Source organism: Daphnia magna, linkage group LG5 (assembly GCF_020631705.1).
Source record: "Daphnia magna isolate NIES linkage group LG5, ASM2063170v1.1, whole genome shotgun sequence".
In the NCBI taxonomy this organism is placed as follows: Eukaryota; Metazoa; Arthropoda; class Branchiopoda; order Diplostraca; family Daphniidae; genus Daphnia; species Daphnia magna.
Window position 1 is genome coordinate 8662529 of NC_059186.1, and position 26554 is coordinate 8689082.

Sequence of the window (26554 nt, forward strand, 5' to 3'; positions counted from 1 at the left end):
TTTAAAAACTATTTTTACTATTACTTAAAAGGATAAAAGCTTATAAGTTGTATCGTAATCAGTTCTTTTGCAATTTTACAATTTCGCGCCAATTTTTCTTCTGTTTAGTAGCACCCTACCGTCGGCAACCAATTACGTACGAATTCTTTTGCAATCTCCGCGCATCCGCATGCAGTCCACGTTTCGAAGTTTATTTTACAGGTATTGAATTTAACAGTCCTGCTTTAAACTTGGTTTTAAAATTTTATCTCAGTTTTTCTAGACGCCCTTTATCTTACACGAAGTGCAAATTACTGGTAATGAGCGTTGAAAAAAAAATGAACAGTCGCAAAATAATTGGTACACATGATGGTAAATTCCACTGTGATGAAGTCCTTGCATGTGCCATGCTTAAATTGCTTCCACAGTATGCAGATGCTACTGTGAAAAGAACTCGCAATCCTACCATACTTGATACCTGTGATATTGTTGTTGATGTTGGGGGTGTTTTTGATCACAGTGTACACCGCTACGACCATCATCAGAGGTATAGATTGGATTCAAAAATGCCCAATGTTTTTTCCTTGCTTATGTTTTTTTCTGATAGGGCATTTCAGGAATCCTTCTCGTCCTTGAAACCAGGATTTCCATGGGTAACGAGGCTGTCAAGTGCTGGATTGGTGTATGTTCATTTTGGTCAAGAAATTATATCTCAACTGCTTGCCATCTCCATTGAGTCTGAGTTAGTGCAAGAAACTTACAAGAGGGTTTATGAAGGCTTCATTGAGGAAATTGTAATGGTTTGCTCCCCAGTCATGAAAATGTTCTTATTAAACTTTTATGTGTACATTTTTTTAGGATGCAATTGATAATGGAATTTCAACACATGATGGGCCAGCACGCTACAAAATCACAACAAACCTAAGCTCCAGAATTGGAAATCTAAACCCAAAGTGGAATGAAATAGAAACTGATGAAGATGTTTCTACCAAGTTTAACAAAGCAATGGAATTGGCTAAAGAAGAATTCTTGGATAAAATTAATTATTTTTCCAAATGTTGGTGGCCAGCTAGGTAAACAAACCATAAAATCTAAATCTTGTTTCAATTCTGATGTTTTTTTTTTGTTTTTTTGCAATTTAGGAAATTGGTCGTTAATGCAATTGAGGACCGTTTTTCTGTCGACGAAAGTGGTCAAATAATCGAACTTAAGAATGGAGGTTGCCCATGGAAAGAGCACTTCTTCGAATTAGAGAAGAAAATGGGATTAGATGTAACCGACAAACAGATATTGTACTGCATATTTCCCGATACCAGCGGCAGTTGGAGAATCCAAGGCGTTCCTCTTTCTTCCCACTCATTTGATCTTCGAAAAGCCCTACCCGATCAATGGAGAGGTCTTCGTGATAAGGAGTTGGACAAAATGTGCGGTATTGATGGATGTGTCTTTATTCACGCTTCAGGATTTATTGGAGGCCATTCAACACGTGAAGGAGCGCTAGAAATGGGTAGGAAAGCTCTCGCTATTGCAAGTTAAAAGGTACCGTGTAATGTCATTTAGTTACGACAAATACACGTTTAAAACAACGCTACTCTTGTTGTAGCTGACTAGGGAATCCTGGAATACGGACATATCCATTAACAAATATCGCGTGGTCGTCTGCAGGATTAAGTGAAAGAACGAGCAACTTTTCGGCAGCTAACGGGTGCCAGTCACCCAGCGTGCACCCTACATCTTCGTGCGTATCATAATAATGACAGCGTTTGGTCATCCTCAAAGACGGAACGAATTCGATCATGTCGACGTAGTCGCAGAAGGACAGCGTCAAAGCGAGGCCTGCAGGGAAAGTTCAACTATGAAAAGGTACTGAATTCCGCCTTTAATTGAACTTTGTTATACCGATAAATCCCGATGAGGGTGGATTGGGTGGTATAGGCAATGGGCTGTGTAAACTAAGATAATCCCATAAGTCCCAAAGTCCTCGTGGATCCATTAAGTGCAAGTCTTCGTCTTGAAGATGCCTTCTCCTTGAGAAAAAAGCATCTACGAAGGGGAAATCTGGACTGCAAGCCCACTGTTGCCGTTGGTAGAAAATAAGTGTTAGTTGCTCATTAATTGATACTTAAGCTTTGTCACACACCTGCTCCAGAGTAGCATTGTACTTGGAAGGGTCCCAGACAAGGAGGGAAACGTTTCTGTAGAGGGACGAATTAAAGAAGTTGAATTGTGGTTTGGACAGAATTTGTGAATTGAGGATCCGTAAAGATGTCTTGTTGCCAACGTCGACTTCGAATCCCATAGTAGGCGCGTTGTTAAAACGGACAACGTAATCGTGACCGTCTACAAAACAAGGTGCTGCTTATTTTAATTATAAACACCCGAAACTCGATGGATTACCTATGAAGTTTCCCAAATCGGAATCAAGTAGTGCACCTGCACTAGAAACGATGGCACAGCTGCCGTAACGTTGCTGGAATGATTGAGGATTTCTGAGTAAATGCTTCTCTTGTCGGAAAACATTGGTGGAGGAAGTTACAGTGTGGAAATGTGATTTTTCAAGACTATTTTGAAGGTTTTCTAGTAACACCGATGGTGATAAATCTTTGAGTTTCTTGGTGCCAAAAAATCGTGCCTGATTCAATGTGAAGTGTTTGGACGATACTTTCTGTTGAAGCAAGGACTGTCTAAGTTGAGAAATTACTCTGTGCTTGTGAGATGTAAGCTTCTCTCTAAGATTGACACGGCGGTGGTGACCATCACGAACATGGGAGGATGAAGTGTCAGCAGCAGGTTGAACTCTTGTGGGAGTCTGCTTAGGGTGATAATGCACAGCTAGTACAACATAGCAGATGGTTGCTGCTGCTGCAAGGTTTATACCAAGCCACAGAAGAACTGAACTCTGCTTCATTTTTGACATAGGAAATTAAGACTATAACAATGAGGATGGCCATGAAATTACACTACTAAATGACAAAGAAAATTTTGAGAGTTATTCATTGATGTAACACAGTTAATGAGATCTTGCAGGAGTTTGTTTTTCTTTTTGTTTTCACGTTTACATGTCAAAAGAATTAAAGCTACGAACCGATATTTACGTTATTCGGTTCTTGTTTTACTAAATCGAATGCAGTCGACATCGCAACGTTGCCAGACGGTGTAAAAGAAACGCACACTTTCCTTTTTTCCAGAGTCATCTGCTTTTTTCGTAAAAAATCGAGTGAGGGATATCTTTTGACATTTTCTTATAAGTGTTAACGAAGCACATTATTTACGTAGTCAATGAATCGCGGTTAATTAGACTTTGATCTTGAACAAATTCCCTTTACGTAATGTGCGGAAACGTGCGTGTCAGGCAGGCGTAGCAGCACGAATTGGCACCTTGCCACTGGGTCTCATTAGCGAGAGCCTTTTCAATCCGTTTCTATTAAAAGACGTATTCAATTCCCCTTTTTTTTCCTTTTTTTTTTCGCTTCACAATGCAATTCATTAGCAGTTTTTAGTATCTTAATTAAAGAACCAATCAATTATACTGTTTTGTTTCCGTGACAACTTTTCAAGCGAAGCTGGTGTGTCTGAAAGAAAAAGACGGATGGGCTGCTCATTTAGACAACCTTATCCTAAAGACTGAAAGTTGTATGTGCGTGCCATGTGCATTCCCGTTGGAATGCCCTTTTTTTTTCAATTTTCAAAGAGGTATAACATTTCTATTCTCAGTTAGTCTGAATTGCTGATTTTCTGGCAGTGTTGTACAGTCTCTAGAGTTAGAGATACATGTGAAGAATCGAGGAAGTGAAAGGAGGGCACCAATCCGCACGTTTGCTTACGAAATGGTTTTGACACGGAGTAGAAGGGTGGGTTGGTGGCGAGCCTTATAAGATCGGTCGTCCGACCGCCTCTTTGGCACCAGACGTGAGACTCTTGGGGACGGACCAGGATCGATAAACAGGGAACAATCTAAAATCGATATCATCTGTTTTTTGTACTCTTCCCCTTACTGCTTTGTCCAATATTGTTCTTCTATTTTCTTGCCAACCTTGTCCGGGAAGAAGAGAAACTGAATTACTTTTCGAATTCAATTCTTGGCCATTCCTCTTTTTTTCCTCTCTCTCTCTTGTGTTGTGCGGAAGATACTTATGGCGTGCTCGCGGTTGCTGGGTTAAAGTAAACGCGCACAAGTGGCTGCCCGCTTTAGTCTTCGAGTTGATCCAGTGGGGTGCGTGTCACATGTCAACTATGGCACAGGTCGCTTTTCGGTATGACTTACAGATATTAGGTTTAGTACACCGCAAAAAAGACACGGAGCCATGATCTGCATTTTACTTGTATCAACTCGCAGTAGAAACACAGGTCGGACATGTCTAAGAGCACGAAACAGGACACCATCTTTGAAAGGCCTCTCTTGCATAAGCAGAAAGACTGGTAGATTCTCTTTCCAAGTGATTGATTTGAGTCCCACTTCTTGCCGTATACTTTGAGGAAAGCGAGACGACAGCATAACAAGATTCACTGAAGGCGATCCTCAGTCTCCAAATCAAATTGATTAACTATAGATTCCCTTTACACGATATGTAAGGGGGAAGTAAGATGTACGGCATCTTTATGGGCAGTCATTGGCCGGATGTAAACATTGGATTGCATAACAATAGAATGATGTTGCAATCAAACGGAAAAGTCTCCTCGGTAATCAGACAAAGTGACAAGAGCACAGTGTCACAAGAAAGAATGAGGAAACTTTGTTTGGTACCGCCCTTTTGTGTATTATGTAGCACGTGATATATGTATAGGGGGGTTGCGTCGTCGTGGAGGAAGAGAACAAATGGGAAAGAAAAGACTATCGGATCGCGCGCGCAACTCACACACACACACACACACAGCTTCCTCCGGGAGCAGAAGGACGCCCTCCTCAGACACTTAAACATACACATCCAGCAGGTTTTCTTTTTCAGTCGTACTTGCTGGTGGATGCCGGTCGGACCTCTTGAGAGTTCATTCTTTTCGTCCAGTTGTTTTGATTTTTGCCACGTTGTGACGTTTTAAAAGACTGCGGTTTAAAAACTGATTGCATCACTTGTTATTGTTTTCGTGTTGCACGCGGAAGGGCCGCACTAGGAAGAACTGGGTGTTTAAAAAAAAAAGTTTCTATTTTGATAATGAAGATTCAAGTGGACTTTATCGTGTTGTCTGGCTTCGTTTAGCATGCACTGAACGGAAAAGAAAAACAGACCCCCCACAAAAAAAAAGAAAGAAGAACAACCAGATTATTTTTTCCGGTTTTCATTTGAATTTTATTTTTATTTCGCGTCGCTACACGGAAGCCAGATATCAGCAACAGGTCAGGAACTAATGTTTCACTTTGATTTCGATATTTTCTATTTTTGAACCGTTGCGAGGGAAATGACCATTTTACAAGGAAAGGCATCCTTAATTCTACGACAAATCCCACTCGCTGTTAAATGATCCGTGCATGGAAAAAGTGAGGAAAAGGGGGCGGAGGGGGGATGTGAACGAAATGGTGGTTGCGGGAGATTTATATTGCGTCACTGACGTCCATAAAGAATCATTGCTGACTGTTGCCCGCCGTCTAATTGAAAATCTCAAGTTGGTGTATAGAAAACATATCGACCGAAAACCACTTTCATCTTCACTTTTGTTATTTATTAGTATTGGGCTTACTTTTTTCAAACACGATTGTTATGCTGTAGCCAACGATCAAGACCTTTCTACTTTCAACTAGATGATTTTCTTTTTTCTTCTTCTTAAAATTGCATAAGTCAAGTGGGAGATCAATGGCTTTTAAGGTGACGCATTGCAACGTTGGGTGTGACTAGTCGACCTTGTCACGTCGTCTTCGTATCTCTGAATTTGAACTCGTTTAACCTTGCACTCGATTTTAATTAACTTTTTCCATGAATGCTATTTAAGTATCAGTTTTCTAGAGAAATCTCTTACTTCCTATTCGATATATAAGGGCGATGTCACTTGCTCCGTTATTTCGCCCATTTCTAAACAGTGATTCCCTAATGCAATGCCTAAGCACATCCATAAAAATAGCATTCTCAGTAAACATTTGAGATATTTTTGAAATAACAATATCAAGAAGTAGGACAGGCAAAAAGGGGGATGGTATTTTTTTTTTGTGACATTTTTATTCAACAGGGTTTCATCTCCATAGAGATACTTTAACTGGTGCACTAATTTAATCCGCACCCTTCTTTCAAATGCGCTTTATGGCAATACTCCACCTGGATCGCACACTCGTAATTTATCTCGAACGGCGGAAAATTCCATCCTTGTGCAGGCTCTTTTCGAATGGGGGGGGGGAGCGCTAAATTTGGCCGTTCTTTTTTACGTACGTCCACTTGGAACGCAAGGAAAGAGATTAGAAAGCTTTACAGTTTTCTGGCGTCTGCGAACATGCAACGAACCGAGAAAGAACATGCGGATTTTTTGCGGATCGCGAATATGCAGATACTTTTGCATGATATTAACAGCGTCTGAAAAGCCTCTTAACTATGTCTGCTTTCAAGGATATTGCACCATGTTATGGTCAATCTATAGATTGGGGTTGTTAGGTCTGTCGTGTAGTAGCAAATAGTCTAGTGGTTAGATTATATAACGACCTAACAATTTCTTGTTTTCCTTTATTTATTCTCAGGAACCAGAGCCCATTTGAGTTCAACTACTTGTGGTGGGCGGAAGTAATCTGCTAAAATGTACGGCCTTTTACTGGAGAGTCTTGCTTGCTACATCAAAGAGAATTATGGTGATGAAAAATGGGAGGAAATTCGACGAGCAGCGGCTATCGAACACATCTCTTTCTCTACTCATCAAATCTATCCGGAGAACTTGATTCCGAAATTGTCGGCAAAAGCCATTGAGGTACGTACATTAGCAGTATTATTATTCACCATAACGACAAAAGACATAAGTAGAAGCCGCCCCGCCGTGTGATTAAAGCCTACTCAAAGGTGGGAGGGTATGGGGCCTTTTGCTTTTGGCCTACACCAACCAAATGTGTTAAAAAGAATGAAAAACGATTCGATCGAGTTGGTTGCAAATCCCGGCAAACTTCGTTTCATATTGAGGGATGTGCGGGAGTTACTTCAGGCCATTTCCTGTAACGCACTAACCCCCCCTTTTTTTTTTGTCTTTTATATCGTATGGAAATTTCTAATACTTTGCGATGCATTTATCGATCGTTTTGATAAGACCTAAGAGATATGACAATGTCACGTGAAGGCTTACAACTTCGTTTCGCAAGTCCGTGGGCTTTAGCTTTTAGAATGACGAAAATTGCGTACCTGTAACTCTCTATTAGATTGCCAATCACATGACTTGGATTCCCAGAGGGAAATTGTTGAACATTACTTACACCATTTACCATATTTACAGATAATGTACTTAACTGTCCATTTTCTTCTCTGCCTTACGCAATCTCGTTTTCTTTCAGTTTTCTTTGGTTTGACAATTTCAAGATTTAGTCAGTTGTGATCAACCAGGTGAAATATTGGGGATTTCAAATTACACTTTACTCTCGATAGTTATGGCCCAATTCCATTAGTATAATTCAAGTGAAATTCAAAAAGGAGCTATGCGCTTCCATCTTTAAGCTGGTTCTTTATCATTTTTTTTCTTTCTTTTTCAAGCTGCTGCATGTTCCCGAACATGAATTCATGGCTCACATGGGCGAATACTTTGTCGATTTTGTTGGCCAGTATGGCTACGATCGAGTCCTGTCCGTCCTCGGCCGTCACATGCGTGATTTCCTCAACGGTAAGAAAACCCTTAGCATAATTAGACAATTTAATAATAGTAATTATACTATTTTTAAATAATTCAAAGAAAAATAATTAAAAACAAACTGTAGCTTAAGATCAGCTTGGGCTGTTACGGTATATAGGTTTTTAATTGAATTACTTTGTGTCGTCATCATTCGAGCAGCCGTAAGAAAGATTTGATCTAATTTTCAATGCCCATTTGAAGTAACGAAACCTCTTACGCTGTGAAAACGTAATGAAAATAGGAGCGATATTTTTTACATTCTACCATTTGAAAGTCAAGTGGTAATCAACATTCACCGTCGTGAATAGATTCACCTTCGGGATACGTCCCTCTCGCCAAGGTCGGGAATCCAAGTCAAGTTGCTTGTTTGTTTGTTTTTTTCCTAAATAAAAACAATTCTGCGTAACCGAGAAACCCTTTTTGGTGTTTGCTCGAGATATTTTCACCTAGACCGAATTTCGGCGTAGTTGGTCGTCGTTTTCCTTGACCATGTCACGCTCGTAAATAAACCCGAGCGTCTCACAGTCTTACTACATTGTGCAGGGATCGAGTTTCACCTGTACAAATTGTTGGTAAAGGCATCGACAATAGCTTTAAAAGTACGCGTAGGCTGCAAAGAAGAAATCCGTTTAGAAACCGGGAAATTGCGTAGCACGGCACAAGTTTCGTCACCATGGAAACAGCATCAAGGAAGTGCATATTGATCATTTTCTACATGTGCAGCCATGTATGTTAATGTTAAACAAAAAAAAAAAAAGAGTGCGTGTTTCGGAGCTTTGAAAGTACAACGAGCAAAGAGTTTGTCTCGAATTATTCCGACTTTCAGTGCAATCTCGATAGATGTAGTTAACGATCCGCGACAAACCATCGACCCGATAACAACGACATTCAAGATGTTGCTCTGCACACGATAAGACAGATTAGAGTCAATGGGGAGTACATTGCGCAAGCCAATTCGATTTAGTTATTGAGAATGGCTTGCACTTGAAAACGGGTCCGAATGTCACATCAAACAACGTTTAACTTCAAATTGATATGTTTTATCTGAAAAGCTCAGCCTAATCGAAATGATATTAGCCGTTTTATTTTGATGCGTTAAATCTTTGGCGTGCTGGAACCGTCTCTTAATTAACGTTGTATTGGCCCTAATAGGATTAGACAATTTGCACGAGTATTTAAAGTTTTCCTATCCGCGGATGAGGGCGCCTTCTTTCTTTTGCGAGAATGAAACCAGCACCGGATTAACGCTTCACTACCGGTCAAAGAGACGTGGTTTCGTACACTACACGATGGGGCAAATCAAACAGGTAATTCCATTCATATATTCGTTAATGAATTACACCAGCTTGACACGCGTTTAAATCAAAGGTTGGCAAAGAAATCTACAAATTGGACGACGTTGAAATCACCATCATCAAGGAAGAGATGTCTTTCGATATGCACGTGGTGACGTTTAATCTCAAGTTCGATAATCGAGCCTTTTGTGCGCTGACAGCCTTGGATCGTGAGGATCAATGTCTACCACTCAAAGCATCCATTTTCATCGATATCTTTCCATTCTGCATTTTGTTTGGGTAACAATTCTTCGATTGTGTTTGACCGTCTGATTACGCTACCTTGGGGCATGTCATTTCCGTCGCTATGAGTTTAGTCGAGCCCGAAACCAACGTAGGATCAATCACGGGTGCTATTCTTAGGGCTAGCACAACAGTTGGATGACAATCTTGACAAACATCTAATAACAAACCAAAAACTTATGTCAAGTTTGCCCGATGCGATTTCGAATGAATGCATCCACCGTTCCAATTTTGTTTTTATCAAAGAGACACAGTGACAGTTGTGAGGACTAGATCTTTGGTTTTATGTGTAAGTCGGATGTCATTGAGCATTCCCTGTGAACCAAAATTCGATAGTGAAGGATGCGGGGGGCGAGAAGGACTGATAAATGTTATGATCTTATCGATTTTTCTGTCTTAACTGTCAAACCGCCCAGCGTGAAACACCGCCACATGATAGGATTACTATGATTATTATTTTCATGTTGCACATTGGGGACTCCGCAATCAAAATGATTAGACCTGACATGATCATAAAAAACATTGGGAATTCGCTAGCTCACATTCTTCCTGAATTAATTGGCCAAGATATTTCCGAAGTCTTCGATCTAACGCGCCCCTTGATCGACTTCAAATTCACATCGGTAAGTCTTGCATATGAAATTAGTCGATGAAATGTGTAATTAAATGCATTCCTCTGTGTCTGTGCAACATTTTTAGATATTGAAACGAACCAACAACATTTTCGAGCTGGTCTCGCAGCGATCATTGATAACTGGTGGGAGCGAAGTCGCAGATGAAGACGAAGACCATACTAGAAAGATTCATTTGAAAGGTGGATTAAAATAACACAAATAGCTAAAAAAAAAATTGTTTAATATTCTGTTCAATTTTGTCTTGATGTGCCGAATGGAAATAGGACAAATGCTGTACATGGAAGAATGGAAGATGATTGTCTTTCTAGGCACGCCACAGATGAACGATCTTGACGCTATGATACGCGTTGGTCTTTTTATCAACGATTTATCGATGCACGATTTTTCCAGGTATGTTAGTTTATCAACTATCTCGCGAAGGTTTAGTTCTTTAGTGTGAATGCCTTTCTTTGTTTCTTTCAGGGATCTGATGATGGCAGGGACGCAGCAGTCAGTTGAATTGAAATTGGCACTCGACCAAGAACAGCAAAAATCTAAAAAATTGGAAGAATCCATGAAGAAACTGGACGAAGAAATGAAAAGAACAGATGAACTACTCTACCAAATGATACCGAAATTGGTGGCTGATCGGCTTCGCAAAGGGGAAAATCCCGTTGATACATGCCAGGTGAGAACATGTGACAACAACAACATTGTCAACACAGTAGATCAAATAACACCTCAGCAACCAAATAATCATGCGGATTTGGACGTGACAAGATAGCAAGCTCCGTCTTAGAGAAGTAGTTGTCTAGGAGATCCTTTTTTCCTGTCTCTTTTGCAACCGAAAAAGCTAGAAAACGTCGTTAGCGTTGTGGCTCATCAACCATGTGTCGGATTAATGCACACTGACAACATATTGCAACCATGACGAGGCAACAAAACTGAAGAATAATAATGAGAATCTGATAGGGAGAGTGGATCTAACAAGCTCATTCCTACTATTACCGAGCGAGTGTCCTTTGTTTCTCGTCCCCGGTGACTGTTGCCTTCTTAGCACACCGTCAAAGAAACAAAGTCATCTTTTGACGTCATATATGGCATTGCTAATAGATAAATAAAGAACTGAATAATTTAGCCGGATTTATTCTTTGTGAGAGTCTACTAAATTTATGATGATTTCCATTTCTCTAGGTTTTTGAATGTGTGACGATCCTCTTCAGCGACGTAGTGACATTCACGGAGATCTGCAGTCGCATCAGCCCTATGGAAGTTGTTTCGATGCTCAACTCAATGTACTCCATCTTTGATCGTCTCACCGAGCTCAACGGCGTATACAAGGTTTGTTGGGATGTTATTTGCACTTTCAGAGTGACAAACGAGATGAATAATTCACGCACAATTCTGTCAGGTGGAGACGATTGGTGATGCTTACATGGCGGTGGGTGGCGCCCCCGTCAAAGACGTCCTTCACGCCGAACGAACGTGTGACATGGCCATGGATATGGTGGACGCCATACAGGATCTAACTGATCCGTCTGCAGGTCGTCACCCATCAGCTATTTCTTTTTTTGCGTTCCATATTGCTTTAATTTGTCTCGATAACCATAGTAGCAGCCTTTTTCGCTGTATTATTACGTAAGTTTTGTTTTCCGGTTGCGTTAGTTTTGTTTTTCATTTTTACAATCAAGGCAGACTTTCAACGAAAACTTCTATTGTTTGCAAAAGGGAAAATCAATAGAGTCGTACTTGTATTACCTGCTAGACGTGGTTATACTGGTAAGATTGGTTTGATTTATGCAGGGGCTGTTTTATTTATGACTTATGAAGCTGAATGATTGATAAACCTGCGCACGGGCTATGTCTAATTCCTTGTAATAATCTGAATTACATTTTTTTAAACAGGGCAGCATTTAAGGATTCGAGTAGGCATTCACTCTGGCGCTGTAGTAGCAGGCGTCGTGGGACTCAAAATGCCGCGTTACTGTACGTCGTGAAAAGAAATTTCTCGTTATTTTTCTTTTTTAGATGTATTGACTTTATTTCTCATCTCTTCTTTTTATGCTGTTCTTGAAGGCCTCTTCGGTGACTCCGTCAATACGGGTAAAAGACGATAGTGCCAGGCCATTGAATCCTAAGCGCTTTTTGGCCTTTATTTATGTTAGCCAACTAAGATTTTATGTGTCGATAATAAATCTACATTTCCTCATTTGCATTGCGTCAATGTACGACCAGCGTCAAGAATGGAGTCTACCAGCGAGCCGATGAAAATTCACATTTCGCAGACCACGCACGAACTACTGGGCGCTGACTATGCAACTGCGGAACGCGGAGAGATTGTCGTCAAAGGCAAAGGTAAAAAACGCAATATACTCGCAAAAGTTTTAATCCCTTTTGTGTTGATGCGCATGTAGATAGTTACACTACGACTCGTATCTTTGGATGTCCTGTGGCAGTTCGCCATGGACTCACGTTATACTCATATTGTCTGCCATCCACGGAAGTCGAACAAAAGACTTTCTGTTGCCTTGACAACCCGCTGAAAAGAGGCAAGGATTAAATCTGAATTTAATAGCGGCATATTTTCTATGCAATATAGGTCAGATGAAAACTTATTGGCTGACGGGGAAAAAAGGACGATGTGCTTCAGACCGAACAGGTAGAATCTCTGCTGTTCCGGAAGAATTGCAGGCGGAAGGCAGAGCGGGATCGGTGGCCAATCGAAGATACAGCCCAGTCACCATGGATGATGTCACCATGGCTCGCAAAGGTGCGATCAGCGTGAGCAATCGTAGCAGTCCAGTTCAATTGGCCAGATCAGGTTGGGGCCGTTTTATAAATGTCGTCATAGTCCGAACTTGAATTCGTCATTACTCTTTCTTTGGACATCTGTATTGATCTAATATGTCTATTGAAATATTAGAGCTAGAGCTATTGGCCAGCCCGCTTTAATTACGTCGAATTGTGATGAATGTAAATGGTTCATTACGATTTCTATTCCCATTGCAACTGCATTGATTGGGGAAAATCAAATTTAATTTATGTTCATAAAATGTTTTTTGTCTCGTTGTTAAGCTATTCCTTTGCCTGCTGTTTCAGGGGGATCTTTACGTGAACCATCACTTCAGAGTCGACGCAGCATCAAAGAAATGGAGAAGGCGTTACAGACGCCATTAAAGTCCACGGTTACAGGCAAGAGCAAGTTATATGACGATGTGATCCGAAACATCACCTCATCAGCCAGCAGTCACCTGGCGATTTCTGCAACTCCGTCTCCTTCGTTGCAATCGTCAAAGCCATCGCCCCAGAAGTTTGATTTGAAGTTCATATGTCCTCATGGTAACGCATATCAAACTTGCGAAATCCCTCCAATTAAATTGCTAATGCTATGACGTCTTTTTTTTTTCTTCTTTTTTCTCCAATTCTTTGTTGGCTTGTATTGTTCTATTAGCAACCAAAGCTCTCGGAGGAAAGAAATCGCTCGGCGCAGGAATAAACAGTCCCAGGACGCCTTCAACACCCCCAATCTCTTCATTCGCGCCTCATTCCAAAATTAACAACGCTCTACCAGATATTACTGTCAGTCATAATGGCACCAAGAAAGACTCACCAGCTGGTCTCCCTACTCCCGACGGTCGGTCCGATGGTTTTACGGGCTTACCATTCAGTTTTCCCAACGATGCCATACTTGAGAAGACGCATGACGGAAGTACAGCAGCGGCGGCTGCAGCAGCCGTTTCAGCCGCCGCTACCGCCATGGCGTCCGGTCTAGGCAACGAATTTTGCTGCCCGAATTTCGTCGTTCGGCCACCGCGGCTCACCGTGACTATGACCTCTGCTGATGGAGATCCTAGGAGTGCCACGTGTGCTTTGCTGTAAATTCTATAAACATAATTCAATAGGGAAGAAAGAAAAAAAAAGGAAAGTTGTCACGGGAAATTAGAGAAACAAGTCGTCCCAATCAACGGAAGTAGAAGGAAAAAACAAGGTACACTCACTCGGCATCCAGTCCACGAACGCTTATCGATTCCTTGACGTCTACAACACATTCCATCATTCTGTCGACCCCCTCACAACTACCGAACGTCAAGCTAGAAAGGCTGTCCCAACACTGAAAGATTGAGCTATTTTCAGTAATGCCGTTGTTCCTTGGATTTGATGAAGTCATCAACATGTTGTCGGTTCTAACGACTATCCCGTCCTATTAAATTTGCTCTCCCCCCATCCACTGAAAAAGAAAAAGAAAGAAAAAAGGAAAGAAGAGAATGAGGCGAGCAACCTTCCTTGACATTTTGCAGGTTGAAAATGGAAGAGATTGACTATCTACTTGTATGATCTTTGTTGTGTAAAGCGTTTCTTCTTGCTGTTTTGGTTCACTTTGCTTTCTAGTCGATTATGTATCTGTACGACGAGGATATCATATCATGTTGCTGCGGCGTATTTCAAAATGTTTTATACGAACGACGAAAACGAAAAGCCCGACTGAGGAGCAGACGATTGCTTTCACCGGTTTGTCTATCTATATTTATTTATACATATATATAAAATGGTTTTCTTTTTCCGTATTGAAATGGGAATTGATCTAAAACCTATATTTAGCTTTGTTCGAGAATCAAGACATTCTGGAGTGGTACATTCACCGTGCACAACCACTACCATATTGTCATCGCGCCAACCTAGTCAGTTGTATACCCTCGCTCTTCCTGCCCTTCCACGCAGATCAATACAATCAATGACGTTCACAAGGAATTCATGTCGGCGGTCTTTATTTTTTTGGTTCTTCCCTTCGCTTTTCATGCAGATAAACAAGTGTGTTTGCCGGCTTAAGTGTCAGTGCCATCTGGGATCTACGTTTGAAGCTGTATTCGTAATTTTCAGTGCAGACGATCCTACCTTTGTTGTTTTTGGCTCAACATTGATTAGAGTTTTATTTTGTTCTAACGCTTCGATAGCCACCAAATTAATCCAATCAAACATAACGTCTAATTCAGATGAATTAGATTTTAAAGCGTTATTGGTGTTTCCTGACATCTGAGGCCAAAGAAAATGCTGTGGCTGCCAATAACCCTTCTACTTGTTTTGTCAAGTAAAGTCAACCTTGCAGGGTTTCTTGACAAATCAATTGGAGCTGAGTCATATTTTGATGTCTTGGCCTTACCTTCAGTGAAAAGCAATCTCAATAATTTGGATAGTAATACCATTAATTTGAAAGCATCTGATAGTGATATCAAAACTCAACGTTATACTCCGGACTGGAACAGTCTGGATAGCAGGCCTTTACCCTCTTGGTATGATGATGCCAAATTTGGCATCTTTATCCATTGGGGAGTCTTCTCTGTCCCTGCATATGGTTCTGAATGGTTCTGGTGGTACTGGAAAGGTTTTACACAGCTGTTTTAGTTTTCATGATTTGAATTTGAATTTCATTTTTGTTTAACTGACAATTGATGTAGGAGCAAAAAAACCTGAATTTGAGGAATTCATGCAAAGAAACTATGCACCTGGATTTACTTATGCAGACTTTGCACCCAAGTTTACAGCAGAGTTTTACAATCCACTTGAATGGGCAGAGATATTCAAAAATTCTGGAGCAAAGTATGAACTTGGCAAGACCTGTTGGCATTGAATCATTGGCCCCTTTGGAATTTTTTTATGATTTTCAATCCAATTCAACAGGTATATAGTTCTAACAAGTAAACATCATGAAGGATATACTCTTTGGCCTTCAAGATATTCCTGGAATTGGAATGCAATGGATGTGGGGCCCAAAAGAGACTTAGTTGGTAGGCAGAAATTACTTGGCTATTGAAATATCTATCGTTGCATTATGTATCGCGTACTATCTCAAGGTGATTTGGCTGAAGCCATCCGGAATTCCACAGATCTAAAATTTGGACTTTACCATTCATTATTTGAATGGTTTCATCCTCTTTACCAACAGGATGAACAGAATAATTTCACTACGCAGGATTTTGTTAAGCTTAAAACAATCCCCGAGCTTTATGAGATAGTATGGTTTTACTGAAGCATTGTTTGCGTTATTCATGGTATAGAAGTTTCAATTTTAACATTTATTTTTTAGGTAAACAAGTACAAGCCGAGTATCGTTTGGTCAGACGGCGATCAAGGTTCTTAGAATAATAATAACCACCTATAAAACAACAGGAATAAACATCTTCGGTAAAAATTGAAGGTGCCAAAGATGTTTACTGGAACGCCACAGATTTTATCGCTTGGCTTTACAATGACAGCCCGGTCAAAGAGGATGTGGTAGTTAATGATCGATGGGGATCAGGCATAGCCTGTCATCATGGCGGCTTTTACACTTGCGATGATCGCTTTAACCCAGGTAGTATGAGATTAACGTCTTATCTAACAGAAGAAACCAGGCTTGAAAACCATTGGGAGCAGGAAAACTTTTGCCGCATAAATGGGAAAACTGCTTGACCATTGACAAGAATTCCTGGGGCTACCGCCGGAATGCCAGACTTTCTGATTTTTTATCGACGCACGAGCTAATCAAGGAGCTCGCCAGTACTGTCAGTTGCGGAGGAAATATGCTACTGAATGTTGGTCCCACGCACGACGGGATAATTGCGCCTATTTTTGAAGAGCGTCTTCGTCAGATTGGTGATTGGCTAAAGGTCAATGGGGAAGCTATTTACTCCACTCAACCTTGGACCCATCAGAATGATACGCTCACTCCAGATGTTTGGTACTAGTTGCTAAACAAGAAACTTACTAAATTGATGAAAAGCACCTTAATTGACAATTTTTAGGTATACTTCGTCAAAGGGCGGCAAGACTGTTTACGCAATTTTTCTTTTTTGGCCAAGATGGGATATCCTTAACCTTGGTGCGCCTGAGGTGAGCTCTCGTACACACATCTCAATAGTTGGCTACGATGGAGACATTGACGTAAGCAAAACTAAGACATCCTCTGAAGCAAAAATTTAAAATTTCTTTATTTACTTAAGTGGGTTGTATCGCCACCTGGAATTCAGTTGACTTTGCCATCGAAATCGGAAATGTTAAGTGATTGGGCTTGGGTGGTACAGTTAGATAACTTGGTGAACTGAAAGGATAAACGACCCGTGCACTATTGCTTAATGCGGAAAATTGCTTTTCTTCATTTTAAAAACTATATCTAATCATCAGAAAATGGTGAATTGAAGACAAGTCATAGACGTTAACTTTTCGCCGTCGTCCTTAAACAATATCAAAGTACAGTCCAAGCGTTCTTGAACATTTCGAGATCCTTGTCAATGTGTTATTTACTATGTAGTACATATGGTGCTGAATAGAAAATCAGTAAGCAGGTGTTGAAAATCTGACTTGTCACTGTATCTTAACTTCCTCACATAGTACAAGAAAGTTTTTGAAAACTCACTGTGGTATTGTTTTTTACTTGCAACAAATTTATTATTACATTTACGCAAAGTACCTCCTTAAGATTTGGTGTTTTCCTTATTTTGTTCCTTTGGAGTACTAAGCTGATAATCTACAGGTTTGTCATAACCCATGAATTTGATGTAATGTTCTGGATACAGGAAGTCACTCGGGATGCACAACAATGGGATATTTTTCACACAAAGTGTAGTGAATGCTCCTGGAACATCAGGTACTGATATATCTTCCAGTTTGAAGTTGATCTGTAGTTGTTAATTGTGTTAGCATTGGAAATCAAACCTATTTGTATTTTACAAGATTTGATTTACCTTTCTTTTTGTTGGTAAAAATCTGTAAACTGATGCTTGATATTTCTTTGTTGCTGGCTCAAAAATTATGTCAGTGACATATTTCTTTGTAACAAAGTGAATGAGAAATGGAGTAACAAAAGTGAATATTCCAACAGCTGAATAAATTGCAACCATTAGAGGTAAGCTGCTTTCGGGTGCAGACATATGCTAAACATAATAATAATAATAATTAGTTTGTTTCTTTGTTTATAGTTTGGCAAAAGGCTGCCCATGCTTTCTCAAACTCCAATGTCATATTAACCATACCTCATAAAGTATAGGTTGCATACCAATGCCTATTAAGCTAGTACCAAAGGAAAAAGTTTTTACAGCTCTGACTTGTTTTGTGAGCATTCCTTTATAGATTTGGTGGGGCACATCTGGTGCGGCTGTGGGGGCATCGTAATCTTCATCCTTAAACGATTCTGTTCCATAAGTGAATCTTTGCAAACTTGGCAGAGAAACTCTTGCCAAAAACCTCTGCAAGCCAAAGAAAAATTTCAAAATTATAAACACGAAAAATACATGATATGGATTTACTTGTCGATGAACACATGCTGAAAACGTGATTGACTGTAAAATCGCCATTGTAAACGTTGCCATGACAACCGCTTGGCACTTGTTTATAAAATTCCCGGTTCTCGTCTTCGTCTTCTCCTTTCGTGCCGATTCGGGTTCTTGAGAAACTGCCGTGCCGAGAACTAACACATGCTCAGGGTGTATATTTAGTGTCTTCAGTGTTTCGAACACCACCGTTCTAACAACTTGTGCTGCCTCGTATTATTGAGCCACAAATTTCAGAATACACACATTCGCAATAGAAAAGAATCCAATACGTACCAAACCGCCAATAACAAGCTACGCCGTCACTTGTAGGTGGACTTTTTGTTTTTCGGTTTTTTTAGATTTTTCTTTACATATTTACTCTCAATCAACTGAATAACTTGTTTCTTTGTGGATTCTTAGTTAAGTATGGAAGCAAGCAATGGGAATGAGGTGGATGGGAATCTTAGCCCAACTCCGGTGAATACTGAGAGAATAGCAATTTTGGATGCTGGAGCACAGTACGGAAAGGTAATTTTAAAAGATATTTAATTATAATTTTTTTTTCCCTCTATAACTGACTATTTAAATTTAAAATTTTAGGTTATTGATCGCAGAGTCAGAGAACAATGTGTAGAATCTGATATACTAGCCCTCGAAACCCCAGCCGCCCTTCTGCTTCAACAAGGCTATAAAGCAATTATAATTTCAGGAGGTAAAGTTTGAAGAGCTTAATATTATTGTTACACTTAACTTTTGGAAACATGGAAGTTTATTCAAATGTTCAGTGTCAAGTCAATTAAATAGTTGAGCCAAAAATGAACTTTATATTTCTTTTGAACAGGTCCCAACTCAGTGTACGCGGCCGATGCCCCATTATACGACCCAGCAATCTTTACCTGTGGTCTTCCAGTGCTAGGAATTTGTTATGGCATGCAATTACTCAACAAGGAGTTAGGTAACCAATTCTGATTTATATTATTATATTTATTTTTATATTTATATTTATATTTTATTTTATTTTATTTTTTTATATTTTATATTTATATTATAATTATTCAAGTTTTTTTCTCATCAGTATTTAACATTTAAGAAATAAAAATTGTGTAATAAAATAATAATAACGTTTTTTTTTTCTTTTTTTTTCCTCTTAAGGTGGAACGGTGGAGAGAAAAGATGTTCGCGAAGATGGGCAATTTGAGATCCAAGTAGAAACGGAGTGCCCATTGTTTAAAGGCTTAGAGACTCGGCAAATGGTATTGCTTACCCATGGTGACAGTGTCGATAAGGTTGCAGAAGGGTTGCGTTGCGTCGCAAAATCTTCGCGTCACATTATTTCCGCCATTGCTGATACTGAACGCCGTCTCTATGGAGTCCAGTTCCATCCTGAAGTGGATTTGACTGAAAACGGTATGTTGGTTTCCTTTCCATTGAGTGCGAAACATTGATTTTAATGGCGGGTATAAAATTACAGGACGAAAGATGTTGCATAACTTCTTGTTCGACATCTGTGGATTGCAAGGAGGTTTCACTTTGGAGAAACGTGAGCAGCAGTGTATCGATTACATCCGGCGTACGGTCGGACGTGATAAGATCGTGCTCATGCTGGTAAGCGGCGGAGTCGATTCTGCCGTTTGTGCTGCCCTTCTCCATAAAGCACTTCTACAGGGTGACGACTCGTCGCGAGTGCAGGCCATCCATATCGATAACGGTTTCCTGCGTAAAGACGAATCCGAGCAGGTCGTCACTAGTTTACAGCAACTCGGACTAAATCTTCGGGTAATTTAAGATATATTGGACCGTTCAGAATTTAATGATTAGTCAAATTTGATATGAGAATAATTGTTCCGTCATCCTGTTACATCTCAAATTCTTCGGGTTAAAATTCTTGTTCTATGACCCTTGTTCTTTTACAGACTGTGGCATCCAGTTTTTTCTTTATAACACAAGTCAGATTTAATGTTTCAAATTTTTTTAGGTTGTCAAAGCAAGTCTGACTTTTTATGATGCTTCCACTAACGTGCATGGTCGCCAAACCTTGTCCTTGTGTCGGACTGTTAATCCTGAAGAAAAACGTCGAATTATTGGCGATACGTTCGTCAAAGTGGCAGACAGGACGGCAAATGATTTGAATCTCACTTGGGATAATCTACTTCTCGGACAAGGTATCAACATTCTCTTTTTTTTAGTGTATCATATTGCCTAATATTTAATGTCGTCATGTATGAAAATATCACAGGTACTTTGAGGCCGGATTTAATTGAGTCCGCATCGCATATGGCTTCTTCGCGCGCTGATGCCATAAAGACTCATCATAATGATTCCGAAATGGTTCGTCAGTTGCGTCTTCACGGTCGTGTTGTAGAACCTCTTAAAGGTAATTGCATCAAGGTGTTTCCTGCGATATTACATTCCAGCACGATCTTTATTCGTTTCGTAATTTTCCCAACAGACTTCCATAAAGATGAAGTAAGAGCTTTAGGTCGCGAGCTGGGTCTGCCCGCTGAACTGCTGGAACGTCACCCGTTTCCTGGCCCCGGTTTGTCAATTCGAATTATTTGCGCCGAAGAACCGTTCATGGAAGCTGATTTCGGTGAGACACAAGTGCTGATTCGTTTAATGGTCGATTATGCCAACATGGCAGCCAAGGAACATGCATTGCTCAACCGGATTGAAATCGCGACGTCGGAAGAAGAGCGTCTACTTCTGGAAGAACTGTCCAGTCGCAACCAGTATGTTGCCACGCTACTGCCTATCCGCACTGTCGGTGTTCAGGTACAAGAGCTTCACAATTTAGATGTTATGTTGGTAGGATGTTATAAAGATTGTTCTCTTACTTGCAGGGAGATTGTCGAACTTACAGCTATTGCGTAGCACTGAGCTCTGATCAGACACAACCAAACTGGAATGATCTCGCTACCTACGCACGCTTAATACCGCGTGTGTGCCATAATGTCAATCGTGTTTGCTACGTATTCGGAAAAGCTGTGCGGGAATCGGTGACAGACGTTACCCCTACCTACTTAACCAGTAACATTTTGGCGACTTTGAGGGAAGTGGATTATTTGGCAAATAAAATATTACGAGATTCGGGTTGCTATAAGAAACTAGCCCAGATGCCAATCGTCTTGATCCCTCTTCACTTTGATCGCGATTCGAGTCAACGCATTCCATCATGCCAGCGATCAGTCGTTTTTCGACCATTCATTTCACAGGATTTTATGACTGGACTGCCTGGAATTCCTGATACTCATTTGCCTCAAGAGGTACGTAAAATTTGAGACATTTTTTAAACTGATTTTGCTGTAAATTGATATCGCTTATTAGGTTGTGGACAAGATGGTCGAAGCCGTCTTAACTGTTCCAGGAATTTCCAGGGTCTTGTACGACCTGACGGCTAAACCACCCGGGACAACGGAGTGGGAATGATTTAATTTACGAATGTTGCTTAGGCAAATGATCTCCGCACTCTAGGATACGGATACGGAGCTGTATCATTGACCAGAATTAGATGGGAAATATTATGAACAGTGGATTCAGTATAGACTTTTGAAATTGAAAAATCAATCAGCTTTGTCGTCGTGTGAAAATCCCTTAAACTCGCTTTTTAAGAGAAGTTCACGTGATGACTAGTTGACTATTCCTTAAATATACTGTACATGCACACTTGTTGGAAATAATGGGTGCGTTTGTTTTTCGTCGAACAAATTAAACATTGTTAATGTGGAGTTAGGAGGGCTGTTGTTGCTCTCCCTTGCAAAAATACCCTTTTCCTCCCAATTGTCAATCTAATTCTTTTGAGAACGTTCCCATGTCGCCCGAAAACAAGCGGAAGGACATTCGATGCGGTGTGGTGTATGTGCGATGTGGTATATGTTCGCAAATTGTAAAGAACTATTCAGATTGGTACCACAAAGTATGACTGTAGGAAAGGGTACGTAGGCTTCTAAAGGTGAAGAACAGCTCTGATGTCTTTAGAAAGCGGAAAAGGTACTGCAAAGGGAAGTGTCACATGACGGTTTAAAGTATGGGCTCATTCGTTTGCTTTGCCAAGAGATTATGTGCTTCGAACTGGCAGGTGGCGTTTAGCAGTGGCTCATAGTATTTATTTTTAAAAGCCAGATGCGTTCTTCATTTTTCAGGGGGATTGATTGATGATACTTGTTGGTTAAACCATGAAGAATACCAATAGATGGATAAGTGGAGGTTTATGAAAGTATAAAGCTGTAATTCCTCATGGCATTTCCATTCACCGATTCACGCATGCGCGGCAGTTCGTGAGCAGACGAACCATTGTAAGAGCCTTGCGCAGATAGCTGCATCCAGCCAGATACTAGTAGAACCCGAAACATTGTTTTGACAAGTACTGTCATAATGCGGTTGCAGATTTTCACTAAATATCAAGTAGGTAACAGGTTTTATCGTGTTAAATCTATGATTTTTCGATTCGAGTCTATTTTTGCGTCAGAACTGAAATTGGACTTCTAGAACTTTTAAAACACCACAAAACTGTTATTAACAATAGTTTAATTTAACAACTATCAAAATCTTGTTAACAATTTAAAGGAGAACAAAGCTCATTTTTTAGATTTCTGAAATTTTAACTTCCGGTTTAACTTCTGGTTTTTTAATGCCAAATAACTCCTTATTTATTGGTCTGCCAGAAAAAAGATTCACATTTTCGTGATCATCGTCAAATTTGGGGTCGACTCCATGGGTCAGCTCAAAATACCCGAAAAGCGTAAAAAATCGCAATTTTTCGTAGTTCATGAAAAATCACGATTTTGGTCATATCCGACTTTTGGCTAAAAACACGTCACTCCAACCTAAAATTTGATAAGGATCACGAAAACCCTACTCGTTTTGTTATGGGATTACTATTTCCGGAGATATTGGCTACTTCCGGTTACTTCCGGAAATTTTTCATGACAATCTGCAAAAAGTAAAAAATGAACTGTATTGTTCTAACAATTTTAAATACTTTTCTCGCATGTGTTAGGACGTGGTATCTATTATTCCTTGTTTTCTTGCTTCCAACACTTCAGGCTGATCCTACGAGCTCGACCGTTTTACCTACAAATGTTTAGCGTTTCGTGCTGCAACTAGTAGTTGATATTCTAGGATGTAATGCCTAAAATTGGAATTCAGCTATCAGAGATTAGCAAAATTCAAGCACTTAAAAGCAAGTATTGTACTTATTTCAATTTCAAAATTCAAAGTAAAATATAATTTTGGGTTCTAGGCGGAAACTCTAGATGGCGTTGACGTGCGTTTATGATGAAGATTACGAGTGACAAGTTAAATTGGTGTTTGTTACGTTACTCTGTTTTGTGTTTCAAAGGATTTTTCGTCCAAAAATGTACGGTATGATGTTATTTGTTCAGTATTTCTATCGTTGGGTATGTGTTGAAAAGAAAACCCTTGAAATAGATTGCTTTTTGCATGTGGTGGTGTTTCGCTCTGTCAGCTATGCCAGCTGTTGAACCAGCAGCCTGCATCAATGTACCACAGGGAATCCTGACACATTAAGAAGACCACTATTCCTTAAATGAAGATCATCATTCAGTTCAAGTACTGTTAATACACCTCAAGCCTTTTGTTTTAGCTTAATGATGTGTTCTCTCGTCAGTCAACCACAGAGTCCTCATCTACTTTGTGTTGCTAAGCCTTCAGCATCCCAGGTATACAGATTTCTAAGCTTCTCTGATTAGCCAACCATCATCAATACACTTCAGCTATTCATTGTGGTATTTCAGAACCTTACTTATCTTCCACTACATTCATCTGTAAAAATTTTCTCTACACAGGCTTGTCTTCCTCTCTTCTTAGTCCGCCAAACGCCAACATGGAATAAGGTTCATCTTCATTGCCTTACCCTGGTATTTTAATTTGGTGGATTATCTGGATTTATCATTTTTACATATAAATATTTGTTGTATAAACAGAGGATTGTCATTGTCATTGCTACAACACTGCCGTTTCGACAATTTCGGTAGTTTTGCCCTCCAGTGGACCACACGCGTAAGTTAAGATGTCTTTTTCACCGTTTTATCAGACAAATGCTATTTTCCGCCCAAAATCTCTTACTTGTTTTTGCGTCATTTAATCTATTTAGATTTACATTTTCTTCGTCTTCCTGTCATTGTCTACTCCTTCGCCTCATCGCTGTCTTCATCAACGTCTTCGCCTCATCGCTGTCTTCATCAACGTCTTCGCCTCATCGCTGTCTTCATCAACGTCTTCGCCTCATCACTGTCTTCGTCGACGTCTTCGCCTCCATCTCCGTCTCGTCGTTGTCTTGGCCGTCTTCGCCTTTGTTTCATCGCCGTCTTGGCCGTCTTTGTCGACGCCATCACCTCGTCGCCGGCTTCGCCTTCGCCCTTCACGTAGGGAGTTCACCGTGGATCGTCGCCTTGGTATTGATTTATTTTTCATTGTAATGTTTAAGTTAACCCGTTGGCTGCCACCCCGTTTGCGTCCCATTTTTTTTGTAGCTTGTAGGGACCGGCCGCAATGGCCTTCGCCGCAAGGCGCCTTAGGCAATGCACCAGTAGGGACTTCTCTTTGTCGATGCGGTGGCGGATTCCTGAGGGTGTGCATTCCCTGTAACGGATTCCGTCACCTTGTCAGCCCGGACTTGTCTTCGGACAAGTCCCACCTTGTTCGCGATCCTTATGACGCGATGCGTAGTTAATGTAGTTTAAGCAACCTACGGGTTGCGTGGCCTGGCAGCCAACGGGTTAACTTAGTTAAGTGTATGTATATTTGTGTATATATTTGTATGTATGTTTATTCTGTTATGTAAAATAGTGGTGGAATTGTTGGGTGGAGGTGGGACAATAAAAACAATTAAAATTTAAATTTGTTTTTCGTGTTTATTTTATTTCACGTTAGTCGACTTTACCATAATCAAAGATAAACTTAGATTATTTATTTTCCCAACTTAATTCACTGTAAGTCCAGACATCTCAAGAGTACTTATTTCAATATATTTCAGTCAGTGAAACATCAGTGAATAATTTTATTTCTTTGTTTGATTTGACTGTCACTTGTGGCAATCACTTGGCAAAAAAACAGGGGGGAAGAAAATGACTTGCACAAAAAAACTTCACACCGTGGCATAACAAAAGGAATTAACCATTACCTTCTCCATCTCCTTTGTTTCTGTTTAATGAAGTAATAATTCAACAAACACAAGAATGATACTGAATAAGTTTTATTTCACTGACAACATAACATTGACGGCATTCCCTTCTGTCAACGAGTGAATCCAACGCCAATGCAACATATCAGGTACCTCCAGGATCTCTGCAAAATAAAACTGTATACCACTTTAGAAAAACCCAAGTCCTGGATTGAACTAAGTAGCTGAATGATTCTGCGACCACCACAGTACATCAGGTGCATCCCAAAGACCCGAAAGCCCAATTCCAAAAACTTAAAGTATTAACAATAAATTCTAACATCACCTGATGACACATCCAAGAATCTAAGAGATATAGATAGGGAAATAGATGATAAAGAACTACTTTTTTACGTATCACCTTTGGTACAAAATGGTGTATTCGACTAACGGAGATGAAAAACGTGCTAGCAAAGCCAAGCCATGCTCCTCCTTTAAACATTTAAAATATATGTGGTACGATGTTTGACATGAATTATTGCCAAAATACCTTGAACAACTCTGCATTAATTGAATTCACAAGCCACAAGCTCAAAACACACGGAATCGGTGGTGAAATTTAGTGAAATTTCAAGAAGAGAGACGTTTATTTAAGCATCCATCCTCAGTCCGAAGCCACGCGAAATGGTACAGCTGACGGGACAGCTGACATATCCATAAAAATTCTAAGAAGTTAGTTGTTTCTCCCCTAGATGTCTTGAAAATATACAACAGTGGTCAAAGCGCCACCCACTTTGAAACCAAACTTGAAACCCTCCTACTTTTCCATAAGCGAAGTGCGCCCAACTTTCTTGTTTAGAAAAAATAACTCATACTCTTTCTTCCAAGTCAAATTGAACTAATTTTCGACATTGTCGTTGAATTTCGAATACAAATTTCCAGATAGGGATTCTGTCTAGATGGGCTTATGCGTATGAACCACGGGTGACAGCTATGAGAGAAAGAGTTTGTATACCTGTGTTTGTACATACAAACAAAATGTTTGATGTTGCGGTAAAACCATTTTGCAAGCTACCAAAAGAGACCGGTAGATCTCGCTGTGGTATTCCACCAAACGTCTACAAATTTTACACACTGGTCAAACAGCATGAAAATGAAAAGAGAGCCGATGGAGATATCGTTTACTCAAATACGATC

General features: G+C 40.1%; 6 protein-coding genes and 1 long non-coding RNA gene across 15 annotated transcripts; 5 read left to right on the top strand and 2 right to left on the bottom strand.

The window, feature by feature from the left end:
• Positions 1-46: 46 nt before the first annotated feature.
• LOC116922946 (MYG1 exonuclease) lies at positions 47-1725 on the top strand. Of its 2 annotated transcripts, XM_045174002.1 has the most exons (6): positions 47-201; positions 254-526; positions 587-773; positions 838-1052; positions 1122-1518; positions 1583-1725. In XM_045174002.1, exons 1-5 carry the CDS (start codon positions 170-172, stop codon positions 1513-1515), a joined length of 1101 nt encoding a protein of 366 aa, XP_045029937.1. In that variant the 5' UTR covers positions 47-169; the 3' UTR covers positions 1516-1518; positions 1583-1725. The 2 variants fall into 2 exon arrangements, with proteins under 2 accessions (XP_045029937.1, XP_032785334.1); XM_032929443.2 differs by lacking the exon at positions 1583-1725 and having other exon boundaries at positions 1122-1566.
• Positions 1505-3121, bottom strand: LOC116922939 (beta-galactoside alpha-2,6-sialyltransferase 2). Its single transcript, XM_032929427.2, has 4 exons — positions 2377-3121; positions 2120-2319; positions 1879-2053; positions 1505-1815 (listed from the first exon to the last, which is right to left on the bottom strand). The coding sequence occupies exons 1-4, from the start codon at positions 2894-2896 to the stop codon at positions 1568-1570; spliced, it is 1143 nt and encodes a 380-aa protein (XP_032785318.1). The 5' UTR covers positions 2897-3121; the 3' UTR covers positions 1505-1567.
• Positions 1705-14701, top strand: LOC116922798 (soluble guanylate cyclase 88E). Of its 6 annotated transcripts, XR_006646868.1 has the most exons (18): positions 1705-1842; positions 6635-6858; positions 7626-7752; positions 8914-9068; positions 9130-9335; positions 9838-9961; positions 10038-10152; positions 10237-10363; positions 10436-10640; positions 11147-11293; positions 11364-11496; positions 11858-11938; positions 12029-12055; positions 12188-12307; positions 12552-12773; positions 13052-13291; positions 13404-14461; positions 14552-14701. XR_006646868.1 is itself a non-coding variant. In XM_032929222.2 (17 exons), exons 2-17 carry the CDS (start codon positions 6691-6693, stop codon positions 13829-13831), a joined length of 2625 nt encoding a protein of 874 aa, XP_032785113.2. In that variant the 5' UTR covers positions 1705-1842; positions 6635-6690; the 3' UTR covers positions 13832-14701. The 6 variants fall into 6 exon arrangements, 5 of the variants coding, with proteins under 5 accessions (XP_032785113.2, XP_032785116.2, XP_032785117.2 ...); XM_032929222.2 differs by having other exon boundaries at positions 13404-14701; XM_032929225.2 differs by having other exon boundaries at positions 13413-14701.
• Positions 14702-14846: 145 nt separating this feature from the next.
• LOC116922877 (alpha-L-fucosidase) lies at positions 14847-17341 on the top strand. The gene is made up of 9 exons (XM_032929337.2): positions 14847-15332; positions 15406-15547; positions 15629-15735; positions 15802-15962; positions 16035-16080; positions 16146-16301; positions 16364-16667; positions 16732-16870; positions 16930-17341. The coding sequence occupies exons 1-9, from the start codon at positions 14999-15001 to the stop codon at positions 17029-17031; spliced, it is 1491 nt and encodes a 496-aa protein (XP_032785228.2). The 5' UTR covers positions 14847-14998; the 3' UTR covers positions 17032-17341.
• LOC116923001 (transmembrane protein 70 homolog, mitochondrial) lies at positions 17275-18366 on the bottom strand. Of its 3 annotated transcripts, none has more exons than XM_032929516.2 (4): positions 18232-18366; positions 17959-18171; positions 17671-17859; positions 17275-17604 (listed from the first exon to the last, which is right to left on the bottom strand). In XM_032929516.2, the coding sequence occupies exons 1-4, from the start codon at positions 18292-18294 to the stop codon at positions 17401-17403; spliced, it is 669 nt and encodes a 222-aa protein (XP_032785407.1). In that variant the 5' UTR covers positions 18295-18366; the 3' UTR covers positions 17275-17400. The 3 variants fall into 3 exon arrangements, with proteins under 3 accessions (XP_032785407.1, XP_032785408.1, XP_032785406.1); XM_032929517.1 differs by having other exon boundaries at positions 17959-18116; positions 18232-18347; XM_032929515.1 differs by having other exon boundaries at positions 17959-18294.
• A 54-nt stretch (positions 18367-18420) lies between these two features.
• On the top strand, positions 18421-21962 carry LOC116922822 (GMP synthase [glutamine-hydrolyzing]). Its single transcript, XM_032929271.2, has 11 exons — positions 18421-18563; positions 18658-18765; positions 18838-18949; positions 19079-19192; positions 19390-19644; positions 19709-20013; positions 20213-20399; positions 20474-20611; positions 20687-21009; positions 21078-21500; positions 21562-21962. The coding sequence occupies exons 2-11, from the start codon at positions 18664-18666 to the stop codon at positions 21661-21663; spliced, it is 2061 nt and encodes a 686-aa protein (XP_032785162.1). The 5' UTR covers positions 18421-18563; positions 18658-18663; the 3' UTR covers positions 21664-21962.
• A 1647-nt stretch (positions 21963-23609) lies between these two features.
• LOC116923074 lies at positions 23610-24778 on the top strand. Its single transcript, XR_004394280.2, has 5 exons — positions 23610-23805; positions 23864-23981; positions 24042-24113; positions 24180-24255; positions 24350-24778. It is a non-coding gene; the product is annotated as an uncharacterized LOC116923074 (long non-coding RNA).
• Positions 24779-26554: the final 1776 nt, after the last annotated feature.

Coding starts and splice junctions, on each gene's coding strand:
- LOC116922946 (XM_045174002.1), top strand. CDS start 170: ATGCAGTCCACGTTTCGAAGTTTATTTTACAG. Junction 202..253: donor TTTCGAAGTTTATTTTACAG/GTATTGAATTTA, acceptor ATTTTATCTCAG/TTTTTCTAGACGCCCTTTAT. Junction 527..586: donor CGCTACGACCATCATCAGAG/GTATAGATTGGA, acceptor TTTTTCTGATAG/GGCATTTCAGGAATCCTTCT.
- LOC116922939 (XM_032929427.2), bottom strand. CDS start 2,896: ATGTCAAAAATGAAGCAGAGTTCAGTTCTTCTGTGGCTTGGTATAAAC. Junction 2,320..2,376: donor CGATTTGGGAAACTTCATAG/GTAATCCATCGA, acceptor CTTGTTTTGTAG/ACGGTCACGATTACGTTGTC. Junction 2,054..2,119: donor ACAATGCTACTCTGGAGCAG/GTGTGTGACAAA, acceptor CAACGGCAACAG/TGGGCTTGCAGTCCAGATTT.
- LOC116922798 (XM_032929222.2), top strand. CDS start 6,691: ATGTACGGCCTTTTACTGGAGAGTCTTGCTTGCTACATCAAAGAGAAT. Junction 9,336..9,837: donor CCATTCTGCATTTTGTTTGG/GTAACAATTCTT, acceptor CAAAATGATTAG/ACCTGACATGATCATAAAAA. Junction 9,962..10,037: donor TCGACTTCAAATTCACATCG/GTAAGTCTTGCA, acceptor CAACATTTTTAG/ATATTGAAACGAACCAACAA.
- LOC116922877 (XM_032929337.2), top strand. CDS start 14,999: ATGCTGTGGCTGCCAATAACCCTTCTACTTGTTTTGTCAAGTAAAGTC. Junction 16,081..16,145: donor TTGGTCAGACGGCGATCAAG/GTTCTTAGAATA, acceptor TAAAAATTGAAG/GTGCCAAAGATGTTTACTGG. Junction 16,302..16,363: donor CGATGATCGCTTTAACCCAG/GTAGTATGAGAT, acceptor CATTGGGAGCAG/GAAAACTTTTGCCGCATAAA.
- LOC116923001 (XM_032929515.1), bottom strand. CDS start 18,294: ATGGCAACGTTTACAATGGCGATTTTACAGTCAATCACGTTTTCAGCA. Junction 17,860..17,958: donor TGCAACCTATACTTTATGAG/GTATGGTTAATA, acceptor TATTATGTTTAG/CATATGTCTGCACCCGAAAG. Junction 17,605..17,670: donor TTTTACCAACAAAAAGAAAG/GTAAATCAAATC, acceptor TAACAACTACAG/ATCAACTTCAAACTGGAAGA.
- LOC116922822 (XM_032929271.2), top strand. CDS start 18,664: ATGGAAGCAAGCAATGGGAATGAGGTGGATGGGAATCTTAGCCCAACT. Junction 19,193..19,389: donor ATTACTCAACAAGGAGTTAG/GTAACCAATTCT, acceptor TTTCCTCTTAAG/GTGGAACGGTGGAGAGAAAA. Junction 20,400..20,473: donor TAATCTACTTCTCGGACAAG/GTATCAACATTC, acceptor AAAATATCACAG/GTACTTTGAGGCCGGATTTA.